Source organism: Lithobates pipiens, unplaced genomic scaffold (assembly GCF_037356315.1).
Source record: "Lithobates pipiens isolate NorthernLeopardFrog02 unplaced genomic scaffold, aLitPip1_a1.2 Scaffold_3, whole genome shotgun sequence".
Lineage (NCBI taxonomy): Eukaryota > Metazoa > Chordata > Amphibia > Anura > Ranidae > Lithobates > Lithobates pipiens.
In genome coordinates, this window is record NW_027507790.1 from 217,113,884 (window position 1) to 217,133,591 (window position 19,708).

The following is a 19,708-nucleotide window of genomic DNA, read 5'->3' on the forward strand; positions in this document are numbered from 1 at the left end:
CCCAGTGAGAAACTGAGGTCCGATTTCCGTCACCCGTCGGGGGCATTTGAGGTGCATAACCCATAATCCATAATTTTAGCAGGGAGAGATTCATCCCTTAGGAGGGTTGCCCATTTCTGGAAAGACGTGAGATGGTATTTGTCCGATTGATGCTGGATGAGGTAGGAATAGAGGTTGGTAATTGAGTAGTCTCCTGAGTTCTGCAGGCGCCATTTTTAATGCTATAGCCCCTGCAAAGCACTTCAGTGTGAAAGGGGTCTTGTGCAAATTGGATAGGGGTTTCCCCCGCATCCAGTTGGCATGACAGGAACGTGTGCCTGGCTCGCAATGGAGTGGGTTCACACAGGTTATAAGCGGATTATAAAACAACTGAAAGATATCATTATTTTTTATTTTATATATTTTTTATGAATGTGTGGCTTTGTGATGTCAGTAGTGTCATTGCTTGTTTTGTGTATCCTTTGCAATCACATTTTACTTTTTTTTTATTTTTATTTTTTTTTATATGCTTACCTGCTTAACTCCCTGTTTTATTATTGGAAAATCTTGGTCAGTGCTGCAATTAAAGAATGGTGTACTTATGTCACATCTTTAGCTAATAATAATCATAGACTGTGATTGATCAATGCCCTGTCAATCAGGGCAGCTCTAACATGAGGAAGCAAAGCCCTGCTCCTCTCCTAAGATGCCAGTCTCCATGTAGACAATAGTGCCCTATTGTTGGTATTTAAGGTAGGAATGGTGCCATATCATTGGTGCCTCAAGGACCAGATGAAGGCAATGAAAAAGCCACATTTGGTCCACAGTATGGAGACCACTTATCTAGGCAATTATGGTGATTAGTCCTTTGTCCTCTGCCTTCAAAGTCCAATTCCTTCACTAAATGAAAACTGCCAGGAAAGAAATAAAGGAGCTTTGGTGTTCTCCTTTTTATTTTATTTATCTGCCCCTTTTCACTTGTTGCTCTGTAATAAACGCATTCCCCTTCCATATCCCTGTATATTTGCACAGTCCCCATAAGGATATAAATATGGGGTTGCTGACTTTGTTTTAAAGGTGCAGGATCAGCTTTCATCTTGGTCTTTGCCTCCACAGATCTGGAACAAACGCATGGCCAGCAAAGTCTGAAAAGTCATGTATTTCTGTGTCACATCCATGTTTCCGGTTGGTGACTAGCTAGCTGGTGATGAAGGCAGATCGATGGTGACTGTTCAGGAACCTATTCCCCCTTAAAAAATGGGAAAGGCGGCAATGGACGTGCCAACATTTCTTTATACTGTTCACTGGTACTGATTCCATGTAAATAGTTATTGCCATTTTTATTGCTGTATACTCCCTTTCCTGACTTTCTTCAGTGTGCAATGCAGGTTGAAGTATTGTTCCCATTGCTACAGGTAATTGAGCCTATAATAATTGAGCTTGTTGTGTCCTGTTCCTCAGGGAAGTGTTTCACTGCATGGATCAAATGAAACGCTGAAAGAGCTCCATCTCAGCACTCTGAAGTGTGATCCATGTGTCTGCCGGCTGGTTATCTCTGTGCCCAGGGAGTGTTTATTATCAGCTTGTTGGAGTGAACAAGCTGTACCGTAAAAAATTGGAACAACTACGCCAGTGGCTTTGCTTTGAGCGGGATGTGGTCTAGTGACCGTCTGTTGGGTTTCATTTTACTGGTCTGTAGTTTACTTTATAGTAAGGTTGTATGAGCTCAAAAGTCAGATTATTCCATCCTCTGGCGGGTGCCCCTCACTCCTGGATACCCACTAAGGCTGGATTCACACCTATGCATTTTTAGTGCTTTTTGCATTTTGCAGATTTGCACTACAGTCCATTTACCATGGTTTCCTATGGAACACGTTCTATAGTGCAAATATGCAAAAAGCACTAAAAATGCCTAGGTGTGAATCCAGCCTCCCCACGACAAATTAAGTCGGCAGCTACAAATACTGCAGCTGCTGACTTTTTTCTTAAAATATTAGGACACTTACCTGTCCAGGGAGCCTGCGATGTCGGCACCCCAGTTGATCTTCACTGCGCTTTGTAATTGGACCAGCGGTGGAGGAAGGAGGAGGGGAAAAAACAGGTACCCCCCCCCCCCCCCCCCACCCTGAAAGAGGCACCTATGGAGGAGGAGACGGATAAGCATAAATTCCACTTTTGAGTGAAACTCCGCTTTAAGGCTACTTCCCGCTGCGGCGTGGCCGGCGTTGGCACTTTTCGGGCGGTAGCGGCTGGATTTTAGCCCCATAGAAGGGGTTAAAAGCACCCCTGATGCAGCGCTTCAGAAGCAGTGCCCATTCATAACAATGGGCAGGGGTGGTGTATACACCGCCCCAAAGATGCTGCTTCCCCCCCCCCTCCATCCTGTAAGCACACCGCCCCAGTGTGAAACCACTCCTGTCAGCTAAGAACAGGAAACTGAGGCTACAACTTGCACAAGCTCACCAAAATTGGACACTAGAAAACTGGAAAAAATGTTGCCTGGTCTGAGTTGTCAGATTGTAGGGTCAAAATTTGGCGTAAACATGAAAGCATGGATCCATCCTGCCTTGTATCAACGGTTCAGGCTGGTGGTGTAATGGTGTGGGGGGTGTTTTCTTGGCAAGCTTTGGGCCCCTTAGTACCAATTGAGCAACGTTTAATGTTGCTGACCATGTCCATCTCTTTATGACTACAGTGTACCCATCTTCTGATGGCTCCTTCCAGCACGATAATGCACCATGTCACAAAGCTAAAACCATCTCACCACTGGCTTCCTGAACATGACAATGAGGTCACTGTACACTGAACTCCAATGGCCTCCACAGTCACCAGATCTCATCCAATAGAGCACCTTTTGGTATGTGGATGAACGGTAGATTAGCATCATGGATGTGCCGACAAATCTGCAGCAACTGCGTGATGCCATCATGTCAATATGGACCAAAATCTCTGAGGAACATTTCCATCTATGCCACGAAGAATTAGGCAGTTCTGAAGGCAAAAGGGGGTCCAACCCAGTACTAACTAATAAAGTGGCCAGTGAGTTTATATTCCAAGTTATGGGTTTCTATTGATGACACTTCAGCTTTACAAGGCCCTAGGGACAGACGAAATGAAGATGCTTATCTGTACAATATGGAGCATTAGATGTAATGCGTTACTTGCAGCCAAACAATGTTTTCCTCCTGTGACATGCAGAGCAATGATGGTGACTTAGTAAAGGCCGTATATTAAGTGTAAACTCTCCATTTACAGCAGGTCAGGAAGATTAAATGATGATTGGGTATTTGCAGCACAAGGAAAACACTCTGCCTTTCTGATGTGGGTGGTTTCCATAGAAACAGAGAACACGTTCAGGGAACACACACGTATGTTTAGCCTTCCGGAACGGATATCAGATTATCTCCAACTCAGTAGATGCATCAGAGAATCCAAATCTTTTGCTTAAAAATAGTATTTCATAAAGGGCATGTAAATTACCCAAGTCGGGGTTCATCAGACTTTTTGTACGGCGGCCATACAGCAGACCAGGCAATGCAGTAGGCAGGTACCCTGCTTGTTCCTTATTTTTGGGGGAAAAAAATGTATTGGAGAACAATATCAAGATTATAGTATTATCATAAATTTGTTATGGAACCAGAACATTGGTTGTTGAGGGTAAAACAGGTGTGACAAAGGCATGATCTTGAGTGTCTAACTCCAAGGGGAGATAAAGTATTATGCAGGGTATAAAGATGAACGGTCGTTAAACTTAGAGTGAATATTCCTAAGTATTATGACAAGTCTTTCGGTCTTGTGCTAAAAGTAATCAGGGTAGATTCCATATGCGTGGTTGATGTGAGCATTTGTATGATTTTAATCCAAAGAAATATGATGTTACCAACTTGGTGCTCTTTCTTGAGCACCTCATTAGCAACATGTAGTAAAACGGGGGCTTAGTAGATGATGTAAGACATTCATAGAGGTGAGAGGATGGAGGGGGGGGGGGGGGGAGGGAGTGGGGACAGGGTGGTTAATGGGATAGGTGGGTTAGTAGCTTTCTCCTCAGTGTCCGCTATTAGGTAGTTACGGTATCTTATCTTAGGTGATAGAGAATAGGTGTATAGGACATCTTTTTCTGAAAAGCTGCAGATTGAAAAAATCAACATGCCCCATGGTAAAGAAGAGAAAGGGGATAGGGGTTGGGTGATGTATGCAATGAAATCAGTAAGTGTTTATCATGAGTGAGAAAATCGTGGTGAGGGGTTAGCCCATTAATGTCAGAGATATCTATTTGTTGTACTGAAGTGGTTCCAACAGGCCCATATCTTTGAGTTTTTAGCTGGGGAATCTCAGGCAATAAAAATGAGTTCTTCCATTTTCAACAACTTTTTGTTAATTTGTGTGAACCATTCTGGGATGGTCGGTATGAGTAGAGCCCCAATGTTGGAATACACGTTTTTTAGCCGCATTGATTAGAGGTAGAATTTGTGTTTTATGGTAATGGCGTGCCGGTATGTCAGAGTGATGAAAAAGGAATTGGTCTGGGGTATGTTCTTAAGAATATGTGGAGATCGACGCTGTTAATTCTTGGACTTGCTGCCAGAATGGTTGGATTAGCGCAGGGGTCTCAATCTGGCGGCCCTTCAGCTGTTGTGAAACTACAAACTCTGCCTGTGGGAGTCATGCTTGTAACTGGCAACCTTGCAATGCGTCATAGGACTTGTAGTTTCGCAACAGCATGACCACAGAATGTGTATCAAGGTGCCTGGCTCTTTGGCGCATCTCCAGCATTTGTTGGGGAAGGAAGGATTATACTTGTTTAGAATCGCTGGAGTTCTGTAGCAGCGAGTCAGGGTCTTGTAATTGTTTTCTTGAATGGAGACGTTAAGAGAGCCTTTATGGGCAATCATAAATATACGTTCCCATTGGTCTTCTGATTCTGACTACTTTTTTCTTTTTGCCATGTTGTGCAAGTCTTTTCAGCCTTAGGGGAGATATCTACAAATGGCATAGTATAAATATTAGAGATCAAATGCTATTGGGGGCTAGATTGGGAGCATAAGTGTTCAAATGGAGTGAGTATTCATGAAATTGAGGAATCGCAGTTAAGCTCTTGTAGGAAATGGCAGATTTTGAAGTAGGTCCAGAGCGGGAGAGGGTTATGGTGAGATAAGGCACTAACAGGAGACCATCTAAGAAAGAGCTGTCACGAAAAAAATTGATGTGCCCATATTTCTGGGTGCTGCCATTGATTTGTTAGGACTTTTGCGGACATACCGGGGAGGAAGGCAGGGTTAAGTCTTAAATCTACTAATAAATAAATAATCGCATAAAATCTTAAAGACGCACTCATGCGATTAAAATTACTTTAAATTATAACTACAAACTTTTGTGCTAAAATTTATACCAAGTGATTGATAGAGTGTTCAGAATATAACTTATTCCTAGTGTTGTTCATAAAAAGGAGATCTAAATGATCTATACAATCATAATAAAGTGCAAGTGAAATAATATAGATAAAAACGCAAATCCTGATAATAACACTTCAAAAGAATCGTGACATCAAACAAAAGTGTGACAGTCCATGAAAGTACATCCAAGTCCCTGATGAAGTCACGTGATCTATGACGATACGCGTAGGATTGGCCTAGGAGGACACCGGAAGTGACGTCCGGGGTACGAACGAGGAAGCCGTTCGTTGTTTTTAGCTGTAAACGTTTGAAATTTATTACATGAATGTGAGTACCCAGGACTTGGTCCTTTTTATAATAAAGTATTTGTGTGACGTACTTCACTATTGGAGCCCCTTCTTCTCTTTCTTGGGTCTGACTTGTGATCCTTTGCGGAGTATCTGGAGGAAAAGCTTTGGGGGCGCCCACATTGTATTTAGGATATACACCGCAAATCATTGGAGTGTTCCTACACCTACTGAGGACATACATCCTAATTGAGGATACACCTGCTATATTGGAGCATATTGCTGTCTAACTGACAGCAGTGAGGTAAGGTACCCACTGCACTCAGTGTGTGAGCACCCACGTTTGAGGAGCTGCAAGATCACTGGTGGAACTATCTCGGGGTTGTTCACAGGATTAACCCTTCACATAGCACAGCGTGGATTCACTTTATTTTTTGCATGAACTGAACTATTAGTCTTTTATGCGAATTTAAGAGACACTTTTTAGGAACCCCCCCTTCTTTTGGATTTATTGTCTTTTTTTACTTTTTGATATATATTTTATATATACATTTTTTTTTTTTTTTTTTATATATTCTTTTATTGTGTATTCATTCTTCTCTTACACAAGTTTTAGGCACTTGGATGTACTTTCATGGACTGTCACACTTTTGTTTGATGTCACGATTCTTTTGAAGTGTTATTATCAGGATTTGCGTTTTTTTTTATCTATATTATTTCACTTGCACTTTATTATGATTGTATAGATCATTTAGATCTCCTTTTTATGAACAACACTAGGAATAAGTTATATTCTGAACACTCTATCAATCACTTGGTATAAATTTTAGCACAAAAGTTTGTAGTTATAATTTAAAGTAATTTTAATCGCATGAGTGCGTCTTTAAGATTTTATGCGATTATTTATTTATTAGTAGATTTAATTAATTTTGTGTGGAGCGCAACACCATTTACTATTTACTTACTATCACTTGAGGGGAGGGTTTGCACCTCTGCCAGTGTTTTTGCTGCAACCATACCAGTCTTCTTGAATTTACCATTGTAGCGCGAGGATAACCTATTATTACCAGGGTTAAGTCTTATAGGAGTAAAGGGTCCTGGGACGGAAGAGATTTGTAATTTTTTTTTTTTTTTCTCATCGCTTCCACAGTCTCAGCAAATTAGAATATTTACATGCAATCAATAAAAGGATTGTACATAGAACAATATCGGACCTCTGAAAAGTATAAGCATGCATATGTACTTGGTTTGGGGCCCTTTTACAGCAATTACTGCCTCAATGCGGCATGGCATGGAAGCTATCAGCCTATGGCACTGCTGAGGTTTTATGGAAGACCAGGATGCTTCAAAAGCGGCCTTCAGCTCTTCTGCATTGTTCGGTCTCATGTCTCTCCTCTTTCTCTTGTCAATGCCCCATAGATTTTCTGTGGGGTTCAGGGCAGACGAGTTTGCTGGCCAATCAAGCACAGTAATCCCACGGTTATTGAACCAGGTTTTGGTGCTTTTGGCAGTGTGGGCAGGTGCCAAGTCCTGCTGTAAAATGAAGTCCGCATCCCCATAGAGCTCATCTGTGGAAGGAAGCATGAAGTGCTCCAAAATCTCCTGGTAGACGCCTGCGTTGACCCTGGACTTAATGAAGCACAGTGGACCAACACCAGCGGTTGACATGGCTCACAAAATCAAGACTGTGGAAACTTCACACTGGACTTCAAGCATCTTGCAGTGTGTGTGCCTCTCCATTCTTCCTCCATACTCTGGGGCCTCGGTTTCCAAATGAGAGCAAATTTTGCATCTCATCAGAAAATAGGACTTTGGACCACTGAGCAGCAAACCAGGTCTGTTTTTCTTTAGCCCAGGTAAGAGGCTTCTGACATTTTGTTCAAGAGTGGCTTGATAAGAGGAATACAACATTTGAAGCCCATGTCCAGGATCCGTCAGTGTTTGGTGGCTCTTGATGCACTGACTCCAGCCTCAGTCCACTCCTTGTGAAAGTCCCCAAAACTTTTGAGTGGCCTTTTCCTGACAATCCTCTCCCTGCTGCTTATGCACCTTTTTTCTTCCACATAACTTTCTATTAATGTGCTTTGATACAACACTTTGGGAACATCCAACTTTTTTCAATTTTTGAGATTTGAGGGTGTCATTGATGGTTTTCTTCACAACTGTTGGGTCAGCAGTCTTTCCCATTATTGTGACTCTTACTGAGACACCATTTAAAGTGGAGGGCCACCCAAACAAAATGCATTAATATTCTTAAATTTAAAAAAAAAAACACATTTTCTTAACTTGCCTGAAACCGCTGTGCTTCCTCCTCTTTGGTGAGCGGCCCCATTGCCTTCTGGGACATTTGTGTCCCAAAAAACAATGGGGCCATTCACAAAGCACCACGCGACTCATGAATGCGCAGTAGGAAACGGGCAGTGAAACCACAAGGCTGAGAAATGTAGTTCCACAACAGCTGGAGGGCCCCAGGTTGCCTACCCCTGCTCTAATCTAATCTTTCCTCATAGCTGAGCTCCTCAATGCCCCTTATCAGTTTGGTTGCCCTTTATGTGCGCTTTCTCCAGTTCACAGCTATCCTTTTTTAGACTAGATTTGTGTCTTTTTTTTTTTTTTTTTTTTTTTTTTTTTCCACCAGCCTATGTAACTGACATCAAGAAGATCATGATGACTTTAAGAGAACACAGAACCATTCTCCCAGGATTTCCTGGTGACCATGATCTCCAGTCTCATTACCAGGTGGGACAACGTTTCAGTATGACTTACAAGGAGCAATATTACAAGATTCTGGGTTTCAGCTTGACCTTCAGAGGGAATAGCTATTGCCTAATGTTCATAGCGATCCTGATGTCCCACTTATGAAACCCTTTTATCAGCAAGGAGATCATCAAGCATTTGAGGAAAGAAATGTTGCTGGACACTCGTAGTGGAGATGGCATAATATTTTATTTTATGCCGAATTCGGGACGGACATGCAGGAATGAAATTGTGCAAGTTCAGCTGAACTTGTGCGCTTTCAATCCTGCTGTCAGTATGAACCTTGGCTAAATGCGTGATATCTCAAATACATATTCACAACTTTCTAGAATCTTTCAGTGATCTGACTCTGTTCTAGCTATATATTAAAACAATCTCAGTATTTTATGATCATACATAGGATCACCTACATTTATCTTCCTACCGTTTATTTTCCAAATTCACATCTCATCTCCCCTCCCCATGCATTAGGGTGATTAATTCCTTCATAAGTACTTTTAAATACACATGCCGAAGATCTAAACTCTCCCCATTTTTTCCCATATTTTTGAGTTTTGGTTACTCCATTTCTCTTCAGTCATTCTCGTTCTCTTTGCTGTATTTCACTCATCTCGCATATCCATTCTGCTATTGTGGGACTATTTGCTTGCCGCCACTTTCGGGATATTATTGTCTGCTGTTATCATATGGTGGAGGATATCTGTCTCAACAGTTTTTCTAGCTCCTGGAATAATATTCAATATTGAAATATTTACACTTGATTGTACATCAAGACCCAATGTAATCCGATTAAATTTTGAAAACATTGTCCCAGAACTCCTTCACCATAGGACAGTTATGCCATATATGTGTCATGTCATAGTTCCCCTTTCCTTAAGGCATCTCCAACACATTTCTGACTTATCTCAGTTTATTTTATGTAATTCCACTGGGGTCCTATACCATCTAATAATAATTGTATAATTCCTTTTTTGAATTCTTATCGATATTGAGGGTTTATGTGCAATGGAAAATGCCCTATTCCATTCTGCCAGTGGGATCAAGCTCCCCATTTCCTTCTCCCACTTTTTCATATATATCAGCTAAAGAGATTCCGTAGGAAGTAGGAGCTTATATATAGTTGATTATGAGTCGGTCTTTGTTCCTTTAGTAATTGTTCAAAAATAGTTTTCAACTAGGGAATGTTGTATACTAAGCCTAATCTGTATTTAACTGTTGATATTGCATCCATTTATGTTCATGTGAAGTCCAGGCCCGACTATGGAAGCCTGGACTGATGGCAGTCTCGGCGAGCCGCTGAGAGCCTGAGATGGCCGCTCCCTGCCGCTCCACAGCTCGGCGCTCCAGTGAGCACGGAGAAACCGAGCAGACAGCAGCTCTCTGCTTGGGGAGCTGAGAGAACCAAGCCATCGGCCGTGCTCAGTGGCTCAGCTCTCAGTGAAGAGGCGGCAGGGGAGCAGATGCAGCATCCGACTGATGCTGCATCCACCTAGGCAAGTATGATTATGGGATAAAATAAAATCTCATACTTCTCTTTTAATCAGGTTTACATCACTGCTAGTTCCATTTCCGATCCTGGAATGAAGGACTACTTTTGGGGCTCCTTTTCTCTACCCTCGTAAAGTTTGGGCTTTAAGCCCTTGATTAAACTTGCCGTTGGGGCGCAGAAAAGCCCTGCAGTTGAGCCATGATAATGTCAGTTATGATGAAACCTATTGGGCGGAGCTGATGCACTGGATGTTGCCACGCCTCTCTCTCTCTCTGGACTGGTAATTGTTTGGAGTATTTGCTACACTGCCTGAGAATGCTTTACATAAGCGCTGAATCATTGTACAAATGTAAGTAGTTTGAAGTTCAATAAAGGTTTTATGTGGATTTTCCCATTTTGGTTTTACTGTGAAATATATGGTTTCCTTTGACGTTGATATATATTAGAGAGTGGGAGACGTTGCAGAACTTCAGCGTAGGTTGGACCTAATTTTTGATGAGATTGTCATCTTGCAGCCTGATTTGACCCTGTAATGGGGTCTTTTTCGGTAAGAGTCCATTTCTCATGGTTGGTGATGGTCCACGTGGTGATCGCAAAATTTGATTTAACACAATACTTTGCAATTGACACAGTGGTGATTTGGCATTCTGTTGGGACTATTATCACATTTTTGTGGACATGACTTGATTTTGGATTTTAGTTAATTAAATGATTATTTCTATTTGCACCGTATCACATTTTAGCACGGCAAGCAATCCAAACCATCACTTTGAGGTCTACTGCTTTGTAATTATGACCAGAAAATGGAATTGAAGGTTTGATTGCTCTATTAAATTGGCTCATGTATAGCTTTACTCTTGAGAATTGAACAGAGTTTTCCTGTCGCCTTTTGAGGTTCTATGATCTCAAGCATTTTTCTGTGATTTTTTTTTTTTCTATGTAGAAATTTTAGCTATTTGACTTGTGTACGAGAATTGACTAAAGTGTTATTTCTTGGCCATAGCTGTGTAATAAGCTGGAGCGCTTGAAGTTGGATTTATTTATTTTTTTTATTTTTATTTTTTATTTATTTTTTTCATTGCAGATCAGCTAAAGTTTTAAAAGTCCATTTGGAAGTAACAGAACTCAGAAGCCAAAGCTAAGCTGTGCTGATAAAGGGCATTTAGCTTCTAGATGACCTTTTTTAATATTAAATATTTTATCTACACTCTATTTAATTCCCATCATTGTAGTAGAACATATTGACTACAGCAGGGAAGTTTGGAAGTAATTAACTTTTTTAACTTTTTTATTTCTTTTCCCCTCAGGCTGCTCTCAATCTTCCTCATCGTCCTCCCTTGCATTGTTCTACACTCATCCCCATTATGGCTCTTGCCCTGAAGTTCCTTATGCAACTCCTAAGGCTGAAGGACTCTTGGTGTTTCCTTCCTTGGATGTTATTCATCTCATGGACTTCCCACCACGTGCGAGATGGGATCCGGCATGGGCTGTGGCTCTGCCCATTTGGAAAGACTGCTCCTCTTCCTTACTGGCTGTATGTGGCCATCACTGCCTCTTTGCCCAATCTGTGCTCGCTCATCATGTACCTCACTGGAACAAGAGAAATGATGACCAAAAAACATGGAATACACATTGATGTCTGAGTGTGAGGAGACCGCTAAAGTTTTAGGGGTTTAGGTGTTTAAAGAGAACCTGTTAGCCTGGTACATTTTTATATAGGGCCTAATGCGCTAGGCACACGAAGAAAGCTTAAATTACTTTTTTTGCATCTGTTCCTAGTAAAACTCTGTAGTATGTATGCAGTTATATAGACCAATGTGCTGCAAGCCCTGGTTGCCACCAGTGTGGTTTTTAATTTGCCCAACTTCAAAGCAGTGTTATTTTTCATGTGCAAGTCGCACTGAAATCGCACAGAAAACCTTTTTTTTTTTAAAGTTGCTGCGACTTGATCTGCAAATTGCTGCAAATGGGGTGCGACGTATCATGTGATTTTTAACTGTCAAGTCGCTCTGGTGTGAACCAGGGCTTGGGTTATATACTCATTGTAGGATGGAACAGTAGTCCGGAACAATAATAAACAGGAAGAATCCCTGATGGGTTTATTCTCTAAAATAACCAATTAAAATGAATCTTTCCACAATATCGCTAAGGATGGATAAAGTGGAAACTAACACTAACCAAAGGACACTGTAGCCTGGAAAACCCAGACCAAATATAAGTGTCCCTATGTGGGACCAATGCTATAATTTGCCTACCTAAATTATTTTCAACCCTCTTATGACCACTTTACCTTCATTTGTTTTTTAGACGCCTCGATACCAGCATGATTCTTCATTTCCTAAAAATTGTGGCAAAAAATAAAAATAAAAAATCACCTTGGGGTGCCCACTTTCCAAAAAGGGGGTAATTTTGAAGGTATTTGTACCGTCCTGGTATTTTCATTTGACATTTTGTTATTTTATTTAAAAAAATAAAATAAGATTTTATTTATTTTTGTAGTATAAGTAGTTGTCACCAAAAGGATCATTTATCCTTAATTTTTTTTTTTTAGAATTAAAAAAAAAAAAAAACACTAGTATACGGTGTTGCATGACCAAGTAATTGTCGGACAATCACAGTACTGAAAAATGACCTGGACAGGATGCTGGTCCTGAATTGTTTATGCACATATAACATTTTAATTTCGTTAATAAACAATATAATTATATATTAATAATATGAGGGTTTCTCAAAAAGTGTCCGCACTTATTTTTCTTAAATCAGGGAAAAGTTTATTGAAAAAAAAACAAAAATCTACAAACCAAGCAGAGATAACCAGATCATGCCAGAGTCCATACATAATAAAATGCACCATCAGAAAATGATCAGAGCAAGAGCATGACATTTACATGTACATAATTCGGCTACAGAAATTTGCCTCACATGAATTACAATATGAGGAACTGTAACATGTAGTAAGAGCAAGTTCAATTATCAAATCTACTGGAGCCAGGTCACAATCCGCATTTTTATTAAATATAAAGTGTGGATATATATAATTATATTATATATTTTTTTGCTCTGTAACCTACAAAGGTGGCTACAGTCCCATGTTTCTTTGCATGAAGGACAGTGAGAGCTAAAGCTATCGGGTTTGGTTTTTGTAAACAAACCTCGTTATATAATCCCGAATGGAGTCAGTGCAATCGCATGATTGAAGTTCGTACAGATCCCACTGATGAGTAGGATGTTTGCGTTGGGTGGATAAGTATGAGGCAGAATCAAATTATCCTTGTGCTTTCCACCTACCTAAAATGTAACCAAATTGAAGTCCTCTGAGAGACTTGTATGTTTTCTGAGCCCATAGTTAGGGAATCATGAGCTAAGTTATCAAGAAAGCTAGAATCGGTGTAGAATAAAGTGCATATGATGTGTTTCCCAAAATTGCTAGAGCAAAGGGATTAAAAAAAAAAAAAAAAATCTGATCTACTTAAAGTATCTAAACCTAAAAACATATTTTATGAGTACATTACTAGCTTGGCCTAATGAAGTTTCATATTGCCATTGCCCCCTCTTTCTCTGCATTAAATGTATGACCAGATCGTACTCGGGTACAACTTCCTGCTCTAGGGTGACAGCACTTTCTAACTATGGGTGGTGTTGTCACCTTAGTAGGTGTCCTTTTGAAATGTGGACTTCAAGAGGAGGTGCTAGAATGTACAGCTTGATAGTTCACAGTAAATCTGGTCATTCATGGGTTGAAATTCAACCAGTTCAGCAGGGACAAGTATTCCTTCTCCAAGTCCAATCTTGCCTTGGCCATGCACACTTGCGCATGTAATTTACAGAGGCCATTTGAATAGTCCTTACTGTAAGGACTTCAGTGTAAATTCAGTGGTCTCATTGACTAGCACAGCAGCAAAGTTTCCTGGATATGGTACGCTGTACTGTATAAGGGATCAGACGTACCAAGCTGACCAGTTCTCTTTTAAGCAAATATCCTTTTTTTTTCAGTATGCAGTTTGATGGATTGTGGAAGGGACATACAGGCATTACATTATTGTATATACATTTTCACATTGAAAGATCTATTGAAGGTCAACAATTGCTATGCTACTGTTACTGAATTGTATAGTCTATTTATTTTTTACTAGAAATGCATATTTAATTTTGCAGTACTGTTCTTCTGTATATAACACTTGTACGACTGTGTAGATGTTTACAGGGCCTGGCTGGCCCACACCAGGTTTAATGTTGTACAGTCACACACACTAAGCTTCAAGGAAAGAAAATGGTCAGTTGACGATCTTTTGAGTGTGTATCAAAAAGCTTGTGTAAGCCAAAGGGCATTCCCTTTCACTCCGCTTTACTACACGGAAGCAAAACAGTCTGGGAAGGTTCCTGCCTTGGGCTTACAGATAAACAGTACTCAAAAGTTAGTCTAAAATACAATCTACTTAAAGTTTTGCAGACCTTTTAATAGCTTTTGCAGGAAACCATGTGCTGGGTAGTTGGTGAGGCCAAGTCCTTATGCTTCATCTATGGTCGTGATTTTTGGGTCATGACCAGCCTGGGCAATTTGGCTCCTTTTTGCTTATCTGTTTACTCAAATTGTGTGAAAATTCTGAGATCTAGAGATCCACTGTGGAGTGGCACTACCCTTAACATGTGTATATACTGTAACCACGAGGTGTGGCTATTTTTAATATAGTATTTAAAGTCCTGCCCCAGGGTACTAGGACAAATGATACCACCAAGAGACTTGTAACCAATATAGATAGTGTTGGTAAGCTGTGTAAGGCCAGCCATACACAGTTCTGATCAAAATTCGAGCCAGCAAAAGGCAGACTGTATGATCGATCAACTTGGGAACAACCAGCCTGCTGGACTCTTGCAATTATGTCTAGTGGCTGCTACAGCCACCTAGTAAAAATCACTGTCATCTCCCGGAACATTGATGGCCTCCCCTGCTGGGCGAAGACAATTGCTGGTTGCCCGGTCAAAATTGTCTCTGTTGATGGGGGAGCTGTTCAAATCTTTCCTGCAACCCATGGTTGCAGGAAATACATTTTGCACTGTGTATGGCCAGCCCAAGCTATACAAAATCTTATCAGGATGGAGATCTTATTTATTGAGGAAAGGGTGGGGGGGGGGTGTCATGAAGTTATTACCCCCACCTCTCCACCTTATTCAATCAGGACACCTTGTATTCATTGAAAAGGCGTTGTGTGAATGGTGGCAACACCAAGCCTGCTCCTCCTGTGGTTACATTTCAGAAGAGCAGCTGTTCAGCACTAGACCCAGAAGTCTGCTGCTATCATTTTAGTAGTGGCAACTAAGACCATGAATCGCAGGGAAAAAGGACCCTCACCTTGCCAACATCAAAGTATTGGAGAAAAGATTGAAAAAGTAAGACTGTGAATATATACCTGAGCAATATTCTCAATGAGATATGCATACTTACATTGGTCCAACTGGAGCTATGTAACTATGCCATAAAATCTATAAACTTTAAGACAACACTGTTTTGGGAAGAAAATAAGAGTTCTTACTTCAAAAGGAACATTTAAATTTTTTTTTTTTTTTTACACATTGTGGCACACGAGTTATGTTGGGGCAGCCCAATAATTTGATTGGCCTTCCAATTGCACCTAAAAAGATGGCTAGAATGTGTTTTTTGTTCTGGTGGGCTGCAAATACAAGGGCATCGAATGACTGCAGCACACCAACCGATATCCCCTCTCCGCTATGCACTGTAAAGTTACTCCGCACATCTGCCTTCATTTTATGGGCCTGTTCATGTGTGATTTCAAGCCTTCAGTCAGTGAGGGAGAACTCTGATTGGAAGGCAGGCTGGTCACATGCCTTTAATGGGTCATGTGACTTAATCTCCTGGCTTTTTTTCTTCCCCTCCTGCTCCATTTACTGTTCGTGTTCAGAGGGACCTGTGTCCCTGTGCTTTTGTTTGCTTCAAGAGGGTTTTGAATTCTCATCCATATCTATGGGAATGCAAAATGCAGTTCAGGAGGAGGTCAGATGCACCTGACAATGAATTCTGGATGATCTCAGAAGCGCTTCAAACTGATGTTACAAGTTCAAAGTCTGTCAATAAGGGCCAATATAAAAGTATATTGCTGTGTATTTTTTAACCATGCGTATTTTAGTGTATTTTTTACAACACGTTTGCGTGTTTTTTGAGGTTTTGTCATGCTTCACCAGGGAGGAGACTGGCTGTTAAACAGAAAACCTGACAAACGCACGTACACTCACATTGAAGTTTGGGGCCAAAAACATTCCATGCTACACCAAAAGAAGTGCCTGCACCTTTTTGAAAAATCACATTGCACCATGTGGCAGTGATGTGAATGATCACCATTGAGAATAATGTGATTTTTTTTTTTTTTTCCTTGTGCATTGTAGCGTGACAGATGCAGGAAAAATTGCACTCGTTTTGAACGTAAACTCCCAGGCACATGTATGAAATGCAACCCAATCTAATAACAATGGTAAGTTCCCATGAAAGAGACCTTTGCCCTATATCCAGTTCTGACCAGATTTAAAGTGAATGTAAACCCTCTCCTATACCCAGTGAAGTGAAGGGCCTCAGATGATACACAGAGATGAAACCAATCTCCCTACATAAGTTTTACATGTATATTTGCTGTCTTTATCTTTATATATTCCTTAGTACACATCTTGTTCGAGATATTTTCTCTTCCTGTTCAGCATGGGGAGTGGATTCTTGGCAGACAGCTGATTGGAGGATAGGTACACACCCCCTCTCCTCATAGGCAGAGACTTGCAGAGATGTGTTGTGACAAGGCAAGCTCTCTGCTTTATCTATTTATAGCAACCTCCCTCCACACAAAATTCAGCCTGATTTTTATCTTGGTTGTTGGAGAACTTGTAAGAAGTTATGCTGATAGCAGAGAAATGACACAGCAGAAAGACGCAGGACTAAGTACTTTGGAGAGAGATAAGAAAACACTACAGATATGTGCTTAGGCCAAATTTCACATATCGAGTTTACATCCACTTTAAGCCTAGTACACACTGCTATTTATTTCTATTTTTGTTCAACCCTGCAGGGCTGAATGAAATAAACCTGACAGCTTAGGTTGGAGTTGCTGTACTAACTATGTGATGTTAGTAGAGTGCTCTCACCTGGGGTTCTTACGGGGGGGGGGGGTGCGGCCCCCCCGCCAGAACACTCCAGTCAGAGCTCTCAGCCATTGGCTGGTCGGCAGATCTTTTCCGGCCCTACCCCTTCGACAGAAGCCATCCGATAGGCCGGCTTCTGTCAGATCGGCTGCAGTACACACAGGGCTGCATGTTGGCTAGTATCTATTAAACCGGCCAATGCCACCCGACATTCGGCTTTGTGTGTACGGGGCTTTACAGAAAACGGCAGAAGTACTAATCCCAAAGGGGCTCAGACAGATTTGAAATCCTCACAAAGAGTGAAGCCACCCTACTCCGTTCACATCATGAGTTTTCCTGGGTCCGGAGGATGAAAGCTGAGGTAAATTTATACAGGAGGCCCTTCCACTGCTGGTAGGCCAAATGTAACATCCCCATATGAAGGGTATCCGTCAATTAGCTGAATGTTGTGATGAGTCAATAAATGTAAATGCCGGGAGCCGCTTTTATCTTGTAGTAGAAAGTAGACTTGTCTGGACATAATTATTCTTGGATGTTTCCTGGAACCACTGAGCTCCTCACAAGCAATGTGCACCTTTATAACACACACTGGATGCAGAAGTTATTCCTTTGCCTTGTGTATTTAGATTTTAATGATTTGATATTATGTAAACCACTTCTACAGCACCCAGAAATGCCCTCTAGATCAGGACCTGCACATCAAAGACTTCCACAAATTATAGACACTGTGGTTTTGATTTACAAAAACTGGAGAGTGCAAAATCCGGTGCATCTCTGCATACAAACCAGTCGGCTTTCATTTATTTATTTTTATTTTTTGTCAAAGCTTAATTGAAAAAGCTAAAGTTAGAAGCTGATTGGTTACTATGTACAGCTGCACCAGATTTTGCACTCTTCAGTTATAGTAAATCAGCTTCTAGAACTCTTCTACAAGCTGTGAAAAGTGGTCACAATTTATGTTGTATGAATAAATAAAAATAAATGGTGGTACATATATTTTTTTTGTTATGGTCATTTCATCCTATCTTGCTTTACACTGATGTTTCACATTTGGAAGAAAACTGCGGTTCTGAGGATGTCTTTGTGTCGCCAAAAGGACAGTTGCCGGTTCATGTTGTAAGTTTAAAGTGTAATCCTAACCTAAGGCTAAGTTGTCGGCTGTGCGGGCCACGGTTTGCACAGGCATGAGAACCCATTCATTTGAATGAGCTGCTTTGTCCCATGACGCAGGAAAGAACTCCCTGCACCATTTGTTAAATCGCAGCCCACACAGGAACAGTGGTTTCCAGAATGGGTGTGATTTCTAGTGCAGGCGGCATGCCATTGGGATTAAAGGCACCCACCATTCTCTATGTGGGTGGTTGCATCTGCCGGTATTTGTCTGGGTGCCACCGTGGCATCACCTAAAGCCCCATACAGACGATTGAACATTTCCCAACGGAAAATCCAATGTCAGGCTGTTGGTGGAAAATCCAACCGTGTGTATGTTCCACCGGACAAGTGTTGTCGGACTTTCCGCCAACAAATGTTGGCTAGCATGTCTTCAAATTTTCTGACAAAAAATGTGTTGTCGGATTTTCTGACCGTGTGTACAAAAGTACAAACACGCATGCTCGGAAGCAAGGACGAGCCAGAAGTGGTCGGTAAACTAGTTTTCGTAATGGAGAATTAACATTTGTGACGTGACAAATTATTAAATCTTGAAATGCAGCGCACCATTCTCTTCTTTAATGGGATAATAATGAAGCTGCTTTGGTGATACTGATAGTTATTGCAAACTAATTTTCAAATGTGTTTTTTTCTAGCGATATCAAAAATATTATGCTTTTTATTTTATTTATTTATTTTTTATTTTTTTGGGCAAGTTAACACAGCACCATTATCCTGTAGCTTTTAAGATCAAAGATACAACTATGTTGGTGTCCCTTGTTACATTAAAAAAAATAAAATAAAAAATACAATGTAAAATTAACTGCCTACTCCCAAACTGTCATTTGAAGTAAAACACACAGCGAAGTATTATTCTATACAAATTTTTTATTGTGCATTAAAAAAAGAAAACAAATAAAATTAGACATGCTATCTGCCAATAGAACTTAACCAAAAAGTGCATTCTATGCATCCAAAAATATAGAAAATATAACAAATCAAATCATTATTCAACCAAAAAATTTCAAAGCAATAACTCCAAGGCCAATAATAAATAACACGTTTTCGCCTCCGATTCCACAACATGTCTGGTTGACAATCTGCTCTAACTGGAATAATCTGACTAACTGAAAAGCACGCAATGAAAAACTCGAAAAGCAAAGCGCAAATCAACACTCACCAAACTTCTACTAACACAAAATTAGCAGAAGGAGCCCAAAGGGGGGCGCTAAAGAGCTAAAAAAAACACGTACGTCACTACGTTCGTTATTTTTGGCCAACAATTATGTGACCGTGTCTATGCAAGACACAAGTTGAAGCCAACACCCTTCGGACAAAATTCCACGGTTTTGTTGTCTGAGAGTCCAATCACGTGTGCGAGGTATATACATTTTGAAAGGTTTTAAAAATTCAAACATTTGACATTTTCTTTAACTTTCATTCTTGATGGTGACAGCCATCAAGACAAATGGGGAAATTCACCGTAACGGGGGCACAGACCACAATAAAAAGCT

General features: G+C 40.7%; 1 protein-coding gene across 1 annotated transcript in view; it reads left to right on the forward strand.

The window, feature by feature from the left end:
* The window catches only part of TMEM267 (transmembrane protein 267), a 61,107-nt gene extending 43,066 nt beyond the window's left edge, over nt 1-18,041 (forward strand). Inside the window, exon 3 of the mRNA XM_077462780.1 lies at nt 11,213-18,041. Coding sequence (XP_077318906.1) covers nt 11,213-11,548 — 336 coding nt within the window. The 3' untranslated portion in view covers nt 11,549-18,041. The remainder of the gene's footprint in view (nt 1-11,212) is intronic.
* The last annotated feature ends 1,667 nt before the right edge of the window (nt 18,042-19,708 follow it).